At 39.0% G+C, this 15,125-nt stretch overlaps 1 protein-coding gene across 1 annotated transcript; it reads right to left on the minus strand.

Moving 5' to 3' along the window:
• Positions 1 to 3,331: 3,331 nt before the first annotated feature.
• WDR18 (WD repeat domain 18) lies at positions 3,332 to 14,515 on the minus strand. The gene is made up of 10 exons (XM_063457369.1): positions 14,296 to 14,515; positions 12,037 to 12,147; positions 11,679 to 11,812; positions 9,674 to 9,815; positions 7,076 to 7,219; positions 6,938 to 6,996; positions 6,702 to 6,826; positions 4,876 to 5,042; positions 4,712 to 4,780; positions 3,332 to 4,183 (listed from the first exon to the last, which is right to left on the minus strand). Exons 1-10 carry the CDS (start codon positions 14,503 to 14,505, stop codon positions 4,058 to 4,060), a joined length of 1,287 nt encoding a protein of 428 aa, XP_063313439.1. The 5' UTR covers positions 14,506 to 14,515; the 3' UTR covers positions 3,332 to 4,057.
• Between the last annotated feature and the right edge of the window lie 610 nt (positions 14,516 to 15,125).

Consider the following 15,125-nt stretch of genomic DNA (forward strand, 5'->3'; position numbering starts at 1 on the left):
TCCCAGCATCACCGGAATCCCAAAGGGAAACCTATGAGGAAATCCTAATGCGAAAGCGTCCACTGCCACGCATGCTGTATCCCCTGCCAACGTCGGAGGAGCGTGGATGACCCAGCGCCATTGACAGGTAAGTGAATGAAGGGTTTTTAATGGCTTTGTTTTCCTGGCAATATAGAATCCCTTTAACTCTCCAGGCATCAGATACATCAAACTTACCCAGCAATTGGGCTAGCTGGCAGTTCAAGGACCGTGTCCAGCTACCCAGATACACACTACAGTTGCCTTTTGCAGATCCATGCAGTTAAGATCTCTACATATCATTAGGTGACCCATTTATAATTGGGTACATATTTTGAAAGACACTCTGGAGTGATCTTGCTGTTGGGTAGGTTTGCAATTGTCACAGTTTAATCATTAAGAGAACCCACCAATGCCAGTAGCCTGCATCCAGTATTGTATAGTAAGAGGAAACACCCAGTCCTTGTGGAAAAGAATCAAGACACCCTTGGACTTGGTATTAGAGTAAGAATAAAATCCCACCATGTATCTCTGAGATTTCAGTTGACAAGGTTACATTTAGAAAAATGGGTTTCCTGGAGGCAGGCCACTGCAGGAAAAGCCACATTTAGCTCTGTAAGAAGTACGCTTATATGGCGTATTGAGTTTTTTAATGTTAAGTGTAAAAATATAAAATTTATGGGGCATCTTTGAGTATGTAAATGATAGATGGTGGGTTAATCCAACTGTCCTGGCCTTCGAGACCAGGGGTCCAAAGAACCAAGGGGCTGTGAGATGCGCAGGATGGACACTGATTTTTGGATATGGTAAAAAAAAAAAAAAAAAAAAGCCATAATGGATGCAATAGCATGGAACAAACTACAAATAAAAAAATACATTGAAAGAAACTACATACAGAAATACATTTATGGGTGCAGTAATGAGTATCCATGTGAAATGAAGCAAGAAATTAAATACATAGAATAATGCATATTTACACATTCAAGCTGGACAAACAGATGTATATAACCTGTTCTATATACCATGAGTTTTAGTAACCCAAAACCGTATCCCTTCACATGTCCACTTAGGAATTTCTAGGGGCTAGGGGATTGCCCTTAAAAGGCATATCATCTGATGTTCAAACACTAGCTGTTGTGTAGCCAGCAAGGGAAGTCCAGGATGCACCAACCCCACATGTATACAGATTGGCCTAAGTAGAGTAAAATAAATATGCTTGTTTTTCCGCATTATACACATAATATCTGGAAGGATAACTGCCACGTGGTCTGACCACAAAATTAGTCCAATGAATGCCTTTCAGATTTTTTTAATATAGTGAAGCGATCCACCAGGCACATATCTATTGTCCTATAGTTATGGTGTAAAGGAGAATAGAAGGTGTAGTCACGAGCATGCAGATACTTAAAGGGACATTGGTGCACTGAAAGAATGCTAAAATCCGGCAAGGCCCATCAATATGTTAAGGGCAGGCCTTTTCTATAAGTTCACCGGTGATATAAAATAGCCCACGGAGAGGGACACATTACATTAAGGCTGAATTTTTGCACGGACAGCTCTCCCCTAGAGAAATTGGTTAAATTCACAACCAACAAAAAATAAAAACTATATACAGCCAAAATAATAGCTTAACCATTTCTCCTAATAGAATAGATTGCCAACACATAGCAGTGGCCCATGGCCTGTAGCATTCCAAAGTCCCTAAAGATAAAGAACATAATCGCCCAGTCAAGTGGAACAGGCCATTCCATAGTCCTTCACAAGACCTATATCGCTGGGGAAATCGTGGGGTATTAACCAGCCCTAAGTGTGGAGACCCTCTCTGAAGGGGCAGTGGACGAAACTTAACCGATGAAGAAGAGACTAGATTAAACTTCCATAGTAAGCACTTTCCAGCCTCCAGTTTAGGAATGAACGTAAGAGGTTGTTGTTGTTTTTTTTGGGGGGGGGGGGTGATTTGCATGTCTTTAGAATGACAAAGCATCATGGAAGCTGTAGTTTTAAAACATCCAGGGATCTACCGTTTGGGCACCCCTGGACTAGAGTGTGATCCTAATCCAGATGTATATTCTAAAGCGGTTCTCCAAGTCGCCCCCCTTGGACAGTAATGCTGCATGATACTCCTCCAGTTTTTGCAGTTAATCTGCCACGTTATCTACCGTGCTACCGTGCACAATTTTCTGTTCTTTCTTGCAGGAAGTGCAACAAAGTAGGATGCTGAGGGGAGGGAAATGGAAGCAAAGGCCATGCAGGTAGTCTTTCAGTAAAAAAGTAATATTTCATAGGTCTCTTATTTGAACATGGTGAATTTCTAATTTTCAGTATAATTTAATCTTCATAAAAATTGGTAACATTTGCAAAAAACACTCTCTCCTGGAGTCTGTGACCCCTTTTTTGCCCACATGCATGATAACCCATGCAGCTAGATTTATCCAGTCAGGAAATGCTCTTGTTATTTCACAAATGTTATGTCAAATTTCAAGAGTTTGAGGTTTTTCTAGCTGGTGAAGGAAGCCAATGGTAACTTCAAAATCGTGTATTTTGCCTAAATGAGCATATGCATACACTACTCTACTAAACACACATCGAAAATGACTTTGCAAATCAAATGTTGCAACATAAAGTCATCTGGTTTTCTCACACCAATCTTAAAAACTTTGAAACATAAATAATTTTTTAAGGGAGATTAAAATAACCTACTCAGACAGTTGCTTAATTCAAAAAGGTTGTTTATTACAGAATAAAAAAATAAAATACATAAGGAAAAACATGTTTTTATATCACTCACGAATGCATGACATGGTCTTTAGTGAATAAGGTGTCCAGTCACTTTCAAAATTGTTTTTCACTTCTACGCACCAGAAGCACTACAGTCTAATGTGTGACCTGGTGCAAAAATGTGTCCCTGTAATCTGACAATTATAAACACTGCCTTTACTCAAAAAATCAAATGTTTACATTTGTTATTCAGACAGCAATTAGAAGCACTTCCTGTTGTGGTCCTGCAATCTTTGGAGGATGCACAGTGTCTTCATGCTCTGTGTGCGTTCCCCATAGAGATGCACTGAGCTAATGCATCTCTATGAGTAGATGCTGATTGGTGCAGTGTGGCAATTACCAAGAAATCACAATAGCGGCACAGTGGATTGGCTGAGATCATCATCATTTACAGGTAACAAATGGTGGTGCCCCCCACCCCCTCCATGCGGCCAAAGGCCCTTAGCCTGTCCTCTCTAACATCCCTTCTTCTGCAATTAGGGAAGTGATGTAAAAAGAGGAACAGGCTGCAGGGAGAACTTGGACATGCAAGTTTTAGCCTTTTTCTCTCTTTTTTTTTAAATGGTTCATTTGGAAGCAAAACTCTAGCACTACTATAATTACAGCTTGGCTGTTTTGCCATTTGAATTTCAATGCTTACAATTCCAAATTTAGTGAATAAACCCCATTAATATGAATAAGTTTCATAGATTATAAGTGAAACAAAAATGTTCTCTCAATGGCGTAACAAAAACTTGGCTTCAAAAATAAAGCTCTTACTGGACCTAAATAATGACACCATGTATGCATTTACTGTGTGTATTAATTCAAATTAGAATCTAATGAGGTCAGTCATACAACAACAACATGCTCTGCATACTCAAGTGAGCGTACAAAATTTTGTTGCACATTGGCAGACCTCTAACATCACATCACAAAATTGATTGAGACAAAAAAAAAAAAACTAGCCAGCATTTGGATAATAAAAACAGACTAATATACAACTATAAGGTTCTGCACCACAGTGACATTTTTTTTTCAGTTCTAATCAAGCTTTTTTTCTGGTACAACCTCCCCTTCCCCACACACTCACTTTTTCTCCTTTCTATTTCACACTCCTTCGTACATAGTTTAACATTTTTGCAATTTATGTTCTTGCAATACTTAAAAATTTATATGCTTTTACCAAAGTCTCTGCAATACTTTTGCCTGTGATTTCCAGATTTTAGCTGACTTACTTATGAATCTGGAGAGAAATTTACTAAATGTGTTCTTTTAAAGGTCACTGTTTAGTGATAATAGAGGCAGAGAAGTCAAAGAGATCTTTGTTAATTTTTCGCACCATATTTAACTCTTCCTCCAGCTCAGAAGTCCGAGAACGAAGCTGCTCCACAAGACCAGAAAGGTTCTAAAATGGTGGACAGAAAAAGAGACAGATAATGTAAAAAAAAAAAAAAAAAAAATCTATTTTAATCCTTTGGGTCAGACAGCAAGTGTTTTTTTCCCTCTTAATTCTCCCAGGAAACATTCATCCTTATCAAAATGAAACTATCCCCAGCCTAGCTATACTTGAAAAATAAAAAGTTCTAATTTCAAGGGCAGAGCAGTTTTTCGCTGTTTATCATATTTACATGCATCTCAGCATAAAGAAAAGAAAAAAGCAGAAGACTGCAGATTGGGAACTGTCCCAGAACTCATATATTATATATGTATTTGGGAATCCAATCCGCTTTGTATAATAGTAAAGATATACAGGAACACATTTGTGGAATGTTGAATGCTGTAACGTATTACCAGACACCTTAAGAAAAATGTTTGAAAGAAAATAGTGGTGTTTTTTCCCTTTTGTGTCCCTGCAAATGTACTCAATATGCAATATAATACAATAACACCTCAATAATTAATTTACCCAAAAAGTGTAGATAAAGACACTCACCTTTCCCTCACTTTCACCAAGCATGGTATGTAGCTGTTCTGCTCTCTGTAAGTATGTGCCCTCTAATCCCTGCAATCAAAGACAAAATATGAAATATACAGAAAGTTAATATAATCACAAGTGTGACCAAAAAAAAATACAAATAAAATCCCTTGCACTTTCACCTGCTGGTTTCTTCCAAGCCTTAGGATGATACCACCACTCTCAGGGCCTTCACAGCCCTCTGCTCCTTGCAAGTGTTTGCTGAAGCGGGGGAGAGGAAAGCTTGGTTTACTCTCTGCTCTAAGCATATTGGCTGGAGCAGAAATAATGAATGCATTGGTTACCGGACCTGGGGGAGGAAAAAGAAACCATACAGTAGAGTGAGTAGAGAAAAGCAAGTTATTGATGCTATCCATTGGATAGTAAAGAGGCAGGTATAAACGCAGATTATAAGACATAAATAAAACAAAAACCCAAACAGTTTCATTGGGAGCTCTAACAAAGATGAATATTTTATACCCCTCCCTGCCCCCATACATATTGCAGCACATTTGTAAAGGCCAGGCACAGCTTTCACCTATTACCCTACAAATGTATATGTACATTTTGTGAAAAACCTAAAAAGAAATATAATTAACACAGTTTGGGTAGAATGATATTTACACAAGTAGAAAAAAGTATATGTATCAAAAAGCATCTGTGATTTTTACGAATGTTTAGCAGAGGTTTACATAGAGGAATCATTTAAAAGCAAAACGTTTGCACATTTTTATTTGTGCAGGGGAAACAATGTATTGGCAGTAACCAAGTCTACAACTGCTAACAATTAAATATTTGTAGGAACTAGACACCCAGGGTATTTATCTAGAAGCTTATGTGCTGCCAAAACTTTTTTGTGTGTGTTTTTCACACATATCCCATTGTACTTTCTGTGGATATTTAATCCTAATGTGGATCCCAAAGTACATTAATACCCAACATTTATGGTTTGCCAATTGTTTGAGTAGTCCTAGAGTCATATTACATACCTGTCCATTTCAAACTTTCAGTTTTGACTGATTTACTCGGCTTGTGTCACATTTTGACATATTTTGCCTGCGTTTCAGTATCATGGCACATAATTTGTCTGTATACACTGAATTTTAATAGGAAATTTCACAAGCTTGGTAATTTGTACTACTGTGAAAACCCCAGATTTTCATTTGGCAGACTCTCACATCTTCCTATAAAGTTCCGCAATAACCCAAGTACAGCTTTAGTTAAATTCTTAATAAATTAAGAAGGTTAAGAGACTAGCCTATTCTTGAAATAGCAACAGACCATTTGGCCCAAATCGCATTCAATGTAAATGTGCAGCACACAATGCAAACTTACCCACTACAAGTATTTTGCAAGGATAGAGAACCTAAGCTTTTAAGTCTTTTCATGCTTCCGTTTCAAAATAAATTTCTGCCAGTTAGCTGTAATATTTTATTCCTTGTTTTTCTAACGGAAATGTTTTTTCTAACCTTAGGTGTTATAGGAACACTGCGGTCACTCAGACTACTCCCTGTCCTCTTAACCATGCAATGTAAAACATTTCCATTTTTACACTGCAGGGTTAAGTTCTCCTCTAGTAGCCATCAGTATGACAGCCAACAGAGGGGATTCCGCTGCAGTAAAACTCTGTCATGTGATGCGCAAGCATTGATTCAATGCTTTCCTATGGGAAAGTTTGAATGCGCTCGCTGCGCATGTGCATTAGGCCCCCTCTATGAGGAGCATTGGATAGACCATGTCTCCTCCTGAGGTCATCGCGTGAGGAGAGTTGAACAGAGTTGAGAGAGTTGCACAGTAGGGACAGGAAAACCACGACATTAGAAATAAAGATTGCACATCTAACACTACTACTGCACATCTTTTATTGTGCCCTGTAATTATCATTTATTGTGCACGTGCGCCAGCTGGCTAATCTAGTGCGAGACAGTATGTGAAAACAAACCACTGGTTAATAAATTAAATGCAATACCTCTGTGGGGAACAGTTCGTAGACACTGCTTGCTCTGGATGTCCCAAACACAGACGGTTTCATCATGGGAACCCGATACCAGCATACTCCCATCCAGCGATACAGAGAGGCAGGTAACCTGGTTTCTAAGGTCACAGAGACAGATGGAAACTTTTTAAAACCACTGAATTCCGACCAGCATTTCAATGTATTACAAGACAGGTTAAAGCTTTTAAAAAAAAACTTCAGCTTCCTACCTGTGTCCTTTAAACACCTTCTCCTGCTCTTGATTGAATGTCCTTTCCCTGTGCACAGTCTAAACAATGCAGATTTATGTTTACATTGTGTTCCTATTAGAGAATACACGGCTAAGCCTTATTTTGCATCACACTCACCCATGCTAGGAGGTCCACCTGGAATATAGAACCATCACTGCCTCCGCAGAATATGTGATATTCAGCTGGATCAAGGGCCACTGACATAATCCGGACATCAAAGAGGACAGAGAGCAGGATGTCCCCCGATGAAATATCCCACAGCTTTAATGAAATCAGCATTCAAATACGGTTATTTAAGCAAAGACTAACCCATGCTTATAGATAAATAAAGCTCATACATGTTTATCTGGGATGAAGATCTCAAGTTAATATCAAACCAAAAAGTAAAAAATAAAAGAAGAAAACAGACAAAAGAGAAAGATAGAAGGATAAAATAAAAAATAAGAGTAACATTTTGCTCTTTATAGAGCAAAATGTGCATTGGATGCGGCTTTTGCATGAGTGTTAGGGAGGCTGAGTGTTTGGAAATATAGATAATTTCAGCTATTTAAATTTATTTTAGAAAAGGACAAAGTAGGAAACATCTTATGCCACCAGTTTATGGATGAATCCCACACTTAAAATCTGCATCTATACCCTATGTAAGCAAAGAAGCACAGGGAACGATGCATCGCTATTTGTTTTAGACTAGAACTCCTCGGGAATCCAGGAAAAAAAGTCACAGAGACACTAAAAACAACTCTCCCTGGAGTCACTGATTAATAAAGTTACGCATTATAATACTTCCCTACCTGGTTTTTATATAACATTAGTTGATTGTCACCCACATGCAGTATGGATTGCAAACCAGGGTGAAAACAGCAAAAAAAAATAAAAAAGAAAAGAAAAAAAAAAAAAAAGAAAGAAAAGAAAAGTGTGATGAGAAAACAGTCATCACAACCTTGTTTCATGACTATACATCCCACTGCAGACACATGCCATGCATACACTTTGCATGTTGAAATTATAATACAACACTATAGTGTCCCTCTGCCTCTCCCCCCCTACTTTAAAAGGGTTAAAACCATTTTCTTTCACTTACCTGATTCTAGCGGGGCTCTGTAATCTCCCAGTACACACTGCACATTATGAATTATGCTTTTTTTTTTTTTTACATTTGGGTAAATCTAAAAACAGCTTGCAAAGCTGCAAATCTATTGTCCGAAGCATTTGCAAGCTTTCCCCTTCTAACCCCAACCAGACTTTCTGTGGCTGTCCAATCACAGATTTCCCAATGCGGCTCAATGAGAAGTTTTTGTAAGGCAGACTGACTGCCTCTTGAGTTTAGTTCCATTGTGCTAAGTAAATAGGAAAACACAGGACCAGTTGTATGATTGCAACCATGTGGGTGTTACAAGATTAATTTAGAAATGTTTGTATTGAAATCTGCACTGTTCCTTTAAATGTTCTGTTTCTTTACGGTTTTGTCTCTAAATGACTGGGAAAAAAACTGAATAAATATTCCCATTTTCATATTTGTGTAATGCTCTCCTATATACAAATTATGTTGTCAGTATTTACTTAAAATTTGCTTTTCTTTCCTATCAAAATCTTTTTCTGATTTTTTTTCCTGTGACTTTTTCTAAGGCAAGCTGTGACATCTGTGACTTTACTTTTTTACGATGCAAAATAGACTTTTTTTTTTCCTGTGTCCTCCTTGGATGTCTCTCCCCCCTGTGGCCATTAATAATATAACACACATAGACTTAAAGGACCACTCTAGGCACCCAGACCACTTCAGCTTAATGAGGTGGTCTGGGTGCCAGGTCCTTCTAGGGTTAACCCATTTTTTCATAAACATAGCAGTTTCAGAGAAACTGCTATGTTTATGAATGGGTTAAGCCTTCCCCCTATGTCCTCTAGTGGCTGTCTCATTGACAGTCGCTAGAGGCGCTTGCGTGCTTCTCACTGTGATTTTCACAGTGAGAGCACGCCAGCGTCCATAGGAAAGCATTATGAATGCTTTCCTATGTGACCGGCTGAATGCGCGCGCAGCTCTTGCCGCGCGTGCGCATTCAGCCGACGGGGAGGAGAAGAGGAGGATCGGAGGAGGAGATCTCTCCGCCCAGCGCTGGAAAAAGGTAAGATTTAACCCCTTTCCCCTTTCCAGAGCCGGGCAGGAGGGGGTCCCTGAGGGTGGGGGCACCCTCAGGGCACTCTAGTGCCAGGAAAACGAGTATGTTTTCCTGGCACTAGAGTGGTCCTTTAATTGGCACTTTTCATTGTAGGTTACCTACAGTAGTTTTGGATCTCTCTCTCGGATTTGAATAAGTACCTCAAAATGGATCTACCCTGCCACCTTCCAAGACTGACTATAGGACATTGAGGAACATACTTTAAAGGGGCCTAGTGGATCCAAACTGTTAAAAAAAAACAAAAAAAAAAAAACAACAACTTTGGATTCCTTACACTTGTCGTGCCAGAGGACTCATGGAATCTTAAACACTGCAGTGGGCTGTATCAAGCTTAGACAGCCTATTTAAGAGTGAACACATATCCTAAACCATTTCAGATTTAGGTAAACACAGGCTTTTCTTAAAAGCTATATGGGAAGAAATTCAGTGAATTCAACACTCTACTATTACTATGAAGATAATTTCTTAAAATACATTTTCGAAGGTTTAACTAAACATTACAACTTATTTTTAAAGTATCAAACAAAAGTCTTACAAGTACCTTAACAGTTTGGTCGAGTGAAGAAGTAACTGCACGAGACTGTGGGCCGCCAATGCCACATTGCAAGTCTGTAATAGGCAGACTGTGATGAGACCACATATGACGAGGCTCAGGTACACGAGAAGCTTCCACTTGCAACACACTAAAAAATAAATTCGTATAAAAAAACCTTACTGTGACACACACAAACCTACGCACAGCAATCACACTTCAAAAGGGACAGTTAGCAAAGGATTCTGAATTGTTCCTTTCTAAAGGCATTACTTAAAATTGTAACTCTGGCACCAAGCGCTCTAATATTTTTGTTACTTTGAAACAGGCCTTTTCACAGGTTCTATTTATTTTTAAAGAACTGAAAACCAGCAGAGCAGAATATATGCGTACAGCAAAATCTCCTCATACTATAATTGTTTTAGTCATACTATAAAACCGTGCTGTGCAGCATGTGTTTATTAGGTACTAGTACCAAAAGAAGAAGCAGGTCTGGTTGAGCCATTCCAGCCTTTTCCAGATTACTGCTGATGTCACAGCAACAAAAAGGCAATTATTCAAAAGGTGAACGGATTTTACATTTTTAATGGATAAAAAGTGTCCAGCTCAAGTCTGAAGCATTAACAAAGAATGTGAGAACTCTGAGAACGGACAAAAGCTTGGAGAAACTCAGAGGCTTTCCCTTCGGTAAATCCACGCTCAGGAATCAAAATGTTTTTTGCTCACTTGTGCCATTACAAAGAAAACATATTCCATATCATATCAGACTGACCCCCCCTGTAAGAGCAGACGAGAACAGAAATGCCAGCAAGCTCTCTTTGCATGAGAGATACAGCAACCTGTGAAACGCTTTGGCCTTCTTTGGGCCTCGTCAGTGAGGAATTGCTGATACATCTCTAGGCACAGTGAGCATTGGATCCACATCTGGATTATACTTTTAACTTGGGGAGAGCCCCAGAGAAGTATCCTTCAACCAGGATGGTAGAGGCTATGATGACTTCTTAATTCCATTTCACAACAAATCAACTTTGCTTTGTTATAAATAAGCTAACACCCCCTCCCCACACCCCCAAAAGTACCAACAGAAAGGGTAAAATAGAACTGTCTGACTGAGATGGATACAACATTAGGAGGCCACTCTATAACACATGGCTCATAGAGCTCCCTGATACTAGTCACCCAGCACAGGGCAATTTATGATTGCTCTTGGCAAATAAATCACTGCAGCTATAAAACTGCAAAGAGAGTGTTTTTCTTCTCCCATCTACCTTGTGTGCGTGGAGTGGGCATGAGACAAGAGTCTCTACCTCCCCTTAAACCAAAACAAAAAAGGCAGGAAAAAAAACCTGGTCTGAATAAAAAGTTCCTGACTGGTGGACATCCTCCTGGTCGATGAGTGAGTGGCCTGATGCCTCTGCTTTCATTCTACTTGCAAAAATACCAGGAACCTTGTAGGTAAGTACAAATACAAACAGCTGGACAAGTAAAAACCATGTGCATATTAGAACACATACTTTGAAACCACTATAGGGGTCAGAGTTAGCTGGCATCACAAGAGAAGCAGCATATACTGGGAATTTGTGTGAGGGATATTTAAAGGAAAGTTTAATTTAAAGGGAACTCTAACCTGAATAACTGTGAACTGCAATGGCTATGTTACCTGGTAGGCCCTGATACCATACCCTAGCATAGTTACAAATTATTTAAGACTGGTTTGTTACAAACTCGGGCTTTACCTGGCAACCAGAGATGCGCTTCATCTCAACACTCTCTGCAAACAAAGTGACCAAAATGGGGGTTGGTCTCTGGGTGCATTTTAACTAAATTTAATATTAAACTGGGTGATGGCACAACAAACACTTTAACTCAGTGTACTGATTATGTTGTTTAGGTTGCCCCTTTATTGCATTATATAGGCAAAGAATAAATATTTTAGTTCTGCCTTAACTTGAACCAGAATTTGAAAGATCTCTGTGATTAACCGATGCAAGTTGGTCTGTCAAAAAGAATTCACCTGTAAATGTTCCACACCATAACCAGGCTATCCTTGGCTCCGGATAAGAAATGGCTGCTGTCATCTGTGAAAGTCAAGCATGTGACATCCTGGTAGTGGCAGTTCATAATTGCAAGGAGGCGTCCAGTACAAACCTGCGACACGTAACACAAGTAAGAAGGATAAAGAGTTAGAGAACAGCACAAAAGGTTTGGATATGTGGAGCAGTCAAATTTAAAGCGGAAAGTAAGAGAGTCAGTGGCAAATTAAACAAGAGACATATCAGTTAGATCAGATGTTGTTAGGTCATTCTCTTTAGAACATGCCAAACAGCATTTCCTCTCATCGCCTTCCCTGGCCAATATGTGTAGGATCTCACCTCCCATAAGTAGATACTCTCTGAAATGCCAGCCACCAAATACAGCCCATTGGGAGATGCAGCTAGACATGTTACTGGTCCTGGGCACACAATTTTCTGCTGCAGCTGATCCTAGAAGTACAAAAGAAGGAAAAAATAGAACAATGATGAGGTAGATTCTATGCATAGGTGAAAAGTATCAAACAGTTATATTTGCTTAAATCTATTTTTTAAAACTCGGCAAGAACATGTCAATAAATAAGAAGACAACAAAGCGGAAAATTCCAAATTAGACCATTCAGAATATTAAACATTTTATGAAAAGAATCACTGGACAAATGGTTCTAATGGCTTCCGAAGAAACCATAACTAATTTTAAACAGTCATTGATAAAAATTTTCAGTATGACACACTACATCCCTGCCATGTATGATACTTTTATTCATACGTGAAGTCTCATCATTGAAATTGACATAGATGCATGCAAGTAAACAGTAAAATTAATCAATTGAACCGCAACACCAGATTTTACAAAAGCAGCAGATTTATTCCACTACCTTCTACTAATGCTATGACTTTTTTTTTTTTTTTTTTAAACTGGGCACTTCCACCAGTCACTTCCACCAATGAGAACTGGAAGCCCCCAACAGTCGCTTCCGTTAGCTATATTGAGCTAAATTCTGCCACGCAGGGCTAGCTCGTTGACTGAGAACATCAGACAATCTGACCACTGATCACTGTCAGTCAGTTAGCTAAACTCTGCACAGCCAGGCTTTGAGCTTCCAACTGTCAGAGATGACAGCGGCCAGTGTACCTCAGGTAAGATATCAAACTTTTAGCAAATGGTTGAACTACTTACATTATAAGTAGCGCTCTGTAGTAATTATGGTGGGAAAAAAGATTGGCCCTTTAGTCTCTTGTCTGTGACAATGTAATTTTCTATTAAAAGGTAGTGTTTACATTTGTTCCTGAGAATACCTCTAGTGGATGTCATTTAAATATCCATTAGAGGTGCTTCCTACCATGTTCCTGCAATCTTTGTAGGGATGACAATTGGCATCCTCACACTCTGCATGAAGATGAACACTCCACAAGAGATGCATTTGTGTAACATATCTCTATGAGGAGATGCTGATTGCCTAATATGTATAGACGGCCCCCAAAAACATTGGATTGGCTAAGATAATCAGTAATGATGATTTAAACAAGGGTTGGAGCATCGGCCACGGCAAGGCATGAAAGTTATAATGGTAAGTAAAATGGCTTAATTTCCCTTGTAATAGTGGCCTAAACATTAATAAGGAGGAGGAAATTCTAATGTTCGAAATACACACACACACACACATATACATACATACATACATACATACATACATACATACATACATATATATATATAGCAAGATCAGTGTCAACCTAGAAAGCATATGTGGTATTCAGGGAGGAAGTTTAGCCCCTTAAGGACCAAACTTCTGGAATAAAAGGGAATCATGACATGTTACACATGTCATGTGTCCTTAAGGGGTTAAAGGATTCATGTCTATAAGAAAAATCACCCTGAAAACCTGCCCATTTATAAGCATCACACTTCTTGATCTCTGGTAATCAGGCCTCCATACAGTCCCGCAACTGCAACAGGTCTATTGTGATTTTGGGGTTCTGTCCTGCAATTGCAGCACCAGGTCATAAAATGCACTTGCGATGTGAACGGTCACTAGAACCATGCACAGAGCACTACAACATGGTCCTGTAGGATGGGGGCTGGCCAGACAGTCGGCCAGTCACAGCCTTGTGTCACACATTCTCGGTATGGCCTTCCTACATTATGAGTGTCGCCAGTGACGCGACTCAACCGTCCCTAAGTCCATTCTTCAGAATGTTGGGAGTTATAGAACTGATACTGTGAGTTGGACATATCAAAGTTTTCTGTTCCAAAAAGTGGAACATGGAAAATGGCAGAAGACACCAATGTAATATGCCTACTGGTTTCCATGGCGATTGCTCTACTTTTAGTACTTTAGATCACCTTCCAGAACAGAACATTTTGAGAAATCTCCCTCACGGGTTTCAGGTAAACTTCCCTTAGTTCAAATTGCTAAAGTGTTTCGGCCCAACACATCCTAAATAAAAGGAGTACACTGTGCGTTTTATTGTGTACTACAAAAAAAAAAGTATCTGTGCGTCAAGAGTAACCAGCGTGGCCAAGAACCCTGAATGTTATCGGTAGAGCTGTAGAAAAAAAACATATTATTCCAAAGATGAGCATAATTAATCCCTTACCTTTCTCTGTAGTTCCCACACATTGATGTAGTTTTTTCCGAGTTGCCCTCCGAGCAGGTACTGGCCTCCAAGTACCGCCAGACCCCGACCCGTGCTGTTTCCCCCTCGATATGTGAGTAGCACCGAACCGGTCAATGGATCCCATACGGTACAATTTGCAACCTGTCCGGCGGCATCAGCGCTCAGCACAAGCTCCATGGGCGCCGCCATCTTTGCTAAGATCACGTGGTGTGCTACAGTCGGCGCCTGCACAGAAAACCCAAGAGCTTGCTCTACAAAGCCCTCAGTGGGAGTACAGCTTCATTACGGGAGGGGGGGTGATTCCAAGTCTGGATTCTTTTCAAATATATATTTTTTAATTGAAATATTTTTTTTTTATATATCAATAATACAAACAAAGAAATGGATAAGAAAAATAAATTGTTATAATTATACAATATGTTGTGATAACAATATACTTAAGTCATTACATTTGATGCTACATAAGTAAACCATAAGGACCCAGTGCAACACAAAGGATTGTATGCAGTAAACCAGAGCTAGGCATTGTTGGCAAATTGTAGGACAAAATAAAAAGAATTGTTTGTTTTCAAATATTTTATTAGAATATATAACACAACATCAAAATAATACAGAAAAATCTAAATTCTACAGGAATATAACATAACAAAACGAAAAAGAAAGCACGAGAAGAAACAAAGGAAAACCACATAAAATATGTTTTTATATATGTGCATATTTCAATTCCGATTAGAGATCAGGATTATAATTCAAGATTAGAGATTTAAGATCAAGATTAGAAATCAAGATTAAAGATCTAGATCTGAAAC

The sequence above is a fragment of the Pelobates fuscus genome, chromosome 5 (genome assembly GCF_036172605.1).
Source record: "Pelobates fuscus isolate aPelFus1 chromosome 5, aPelFus1.pri, whole genome shotgun sequence".
NCBI classification, from domain to species: domain Eukaryota; kingdom Metazoa; phylum Chordata; class Amphibia; order Anura; family Pelobatidae; genus Pelobates; species Pelobates fuscus.

Excerpts from the sequence above, each read along its gene's own strand:
- WDR18 (XM_063457369.1), bottom strand. The coding sequence starts at position 14,505 with ATGGCGGCGCCCATGGAGCTTGTGCTGAGCGCTGATGCCGCCGGACAG. Across the intron at positions 11,813-12,036 it reads AGAGTATCTACTTATGGGAG|GTTTGTACTGGACGCCTCCT; the intron begins GTGAGATCCTAC and ends TACGTGTCGCAG. Across the intron at positions 5,043-6,701 it reads ACGAACTGTTCCCCACAGAG|GTCCGGTAACCAATGCATTC; the intron begins GTATTGCATTTA and ends TTCCTCCCCCAG.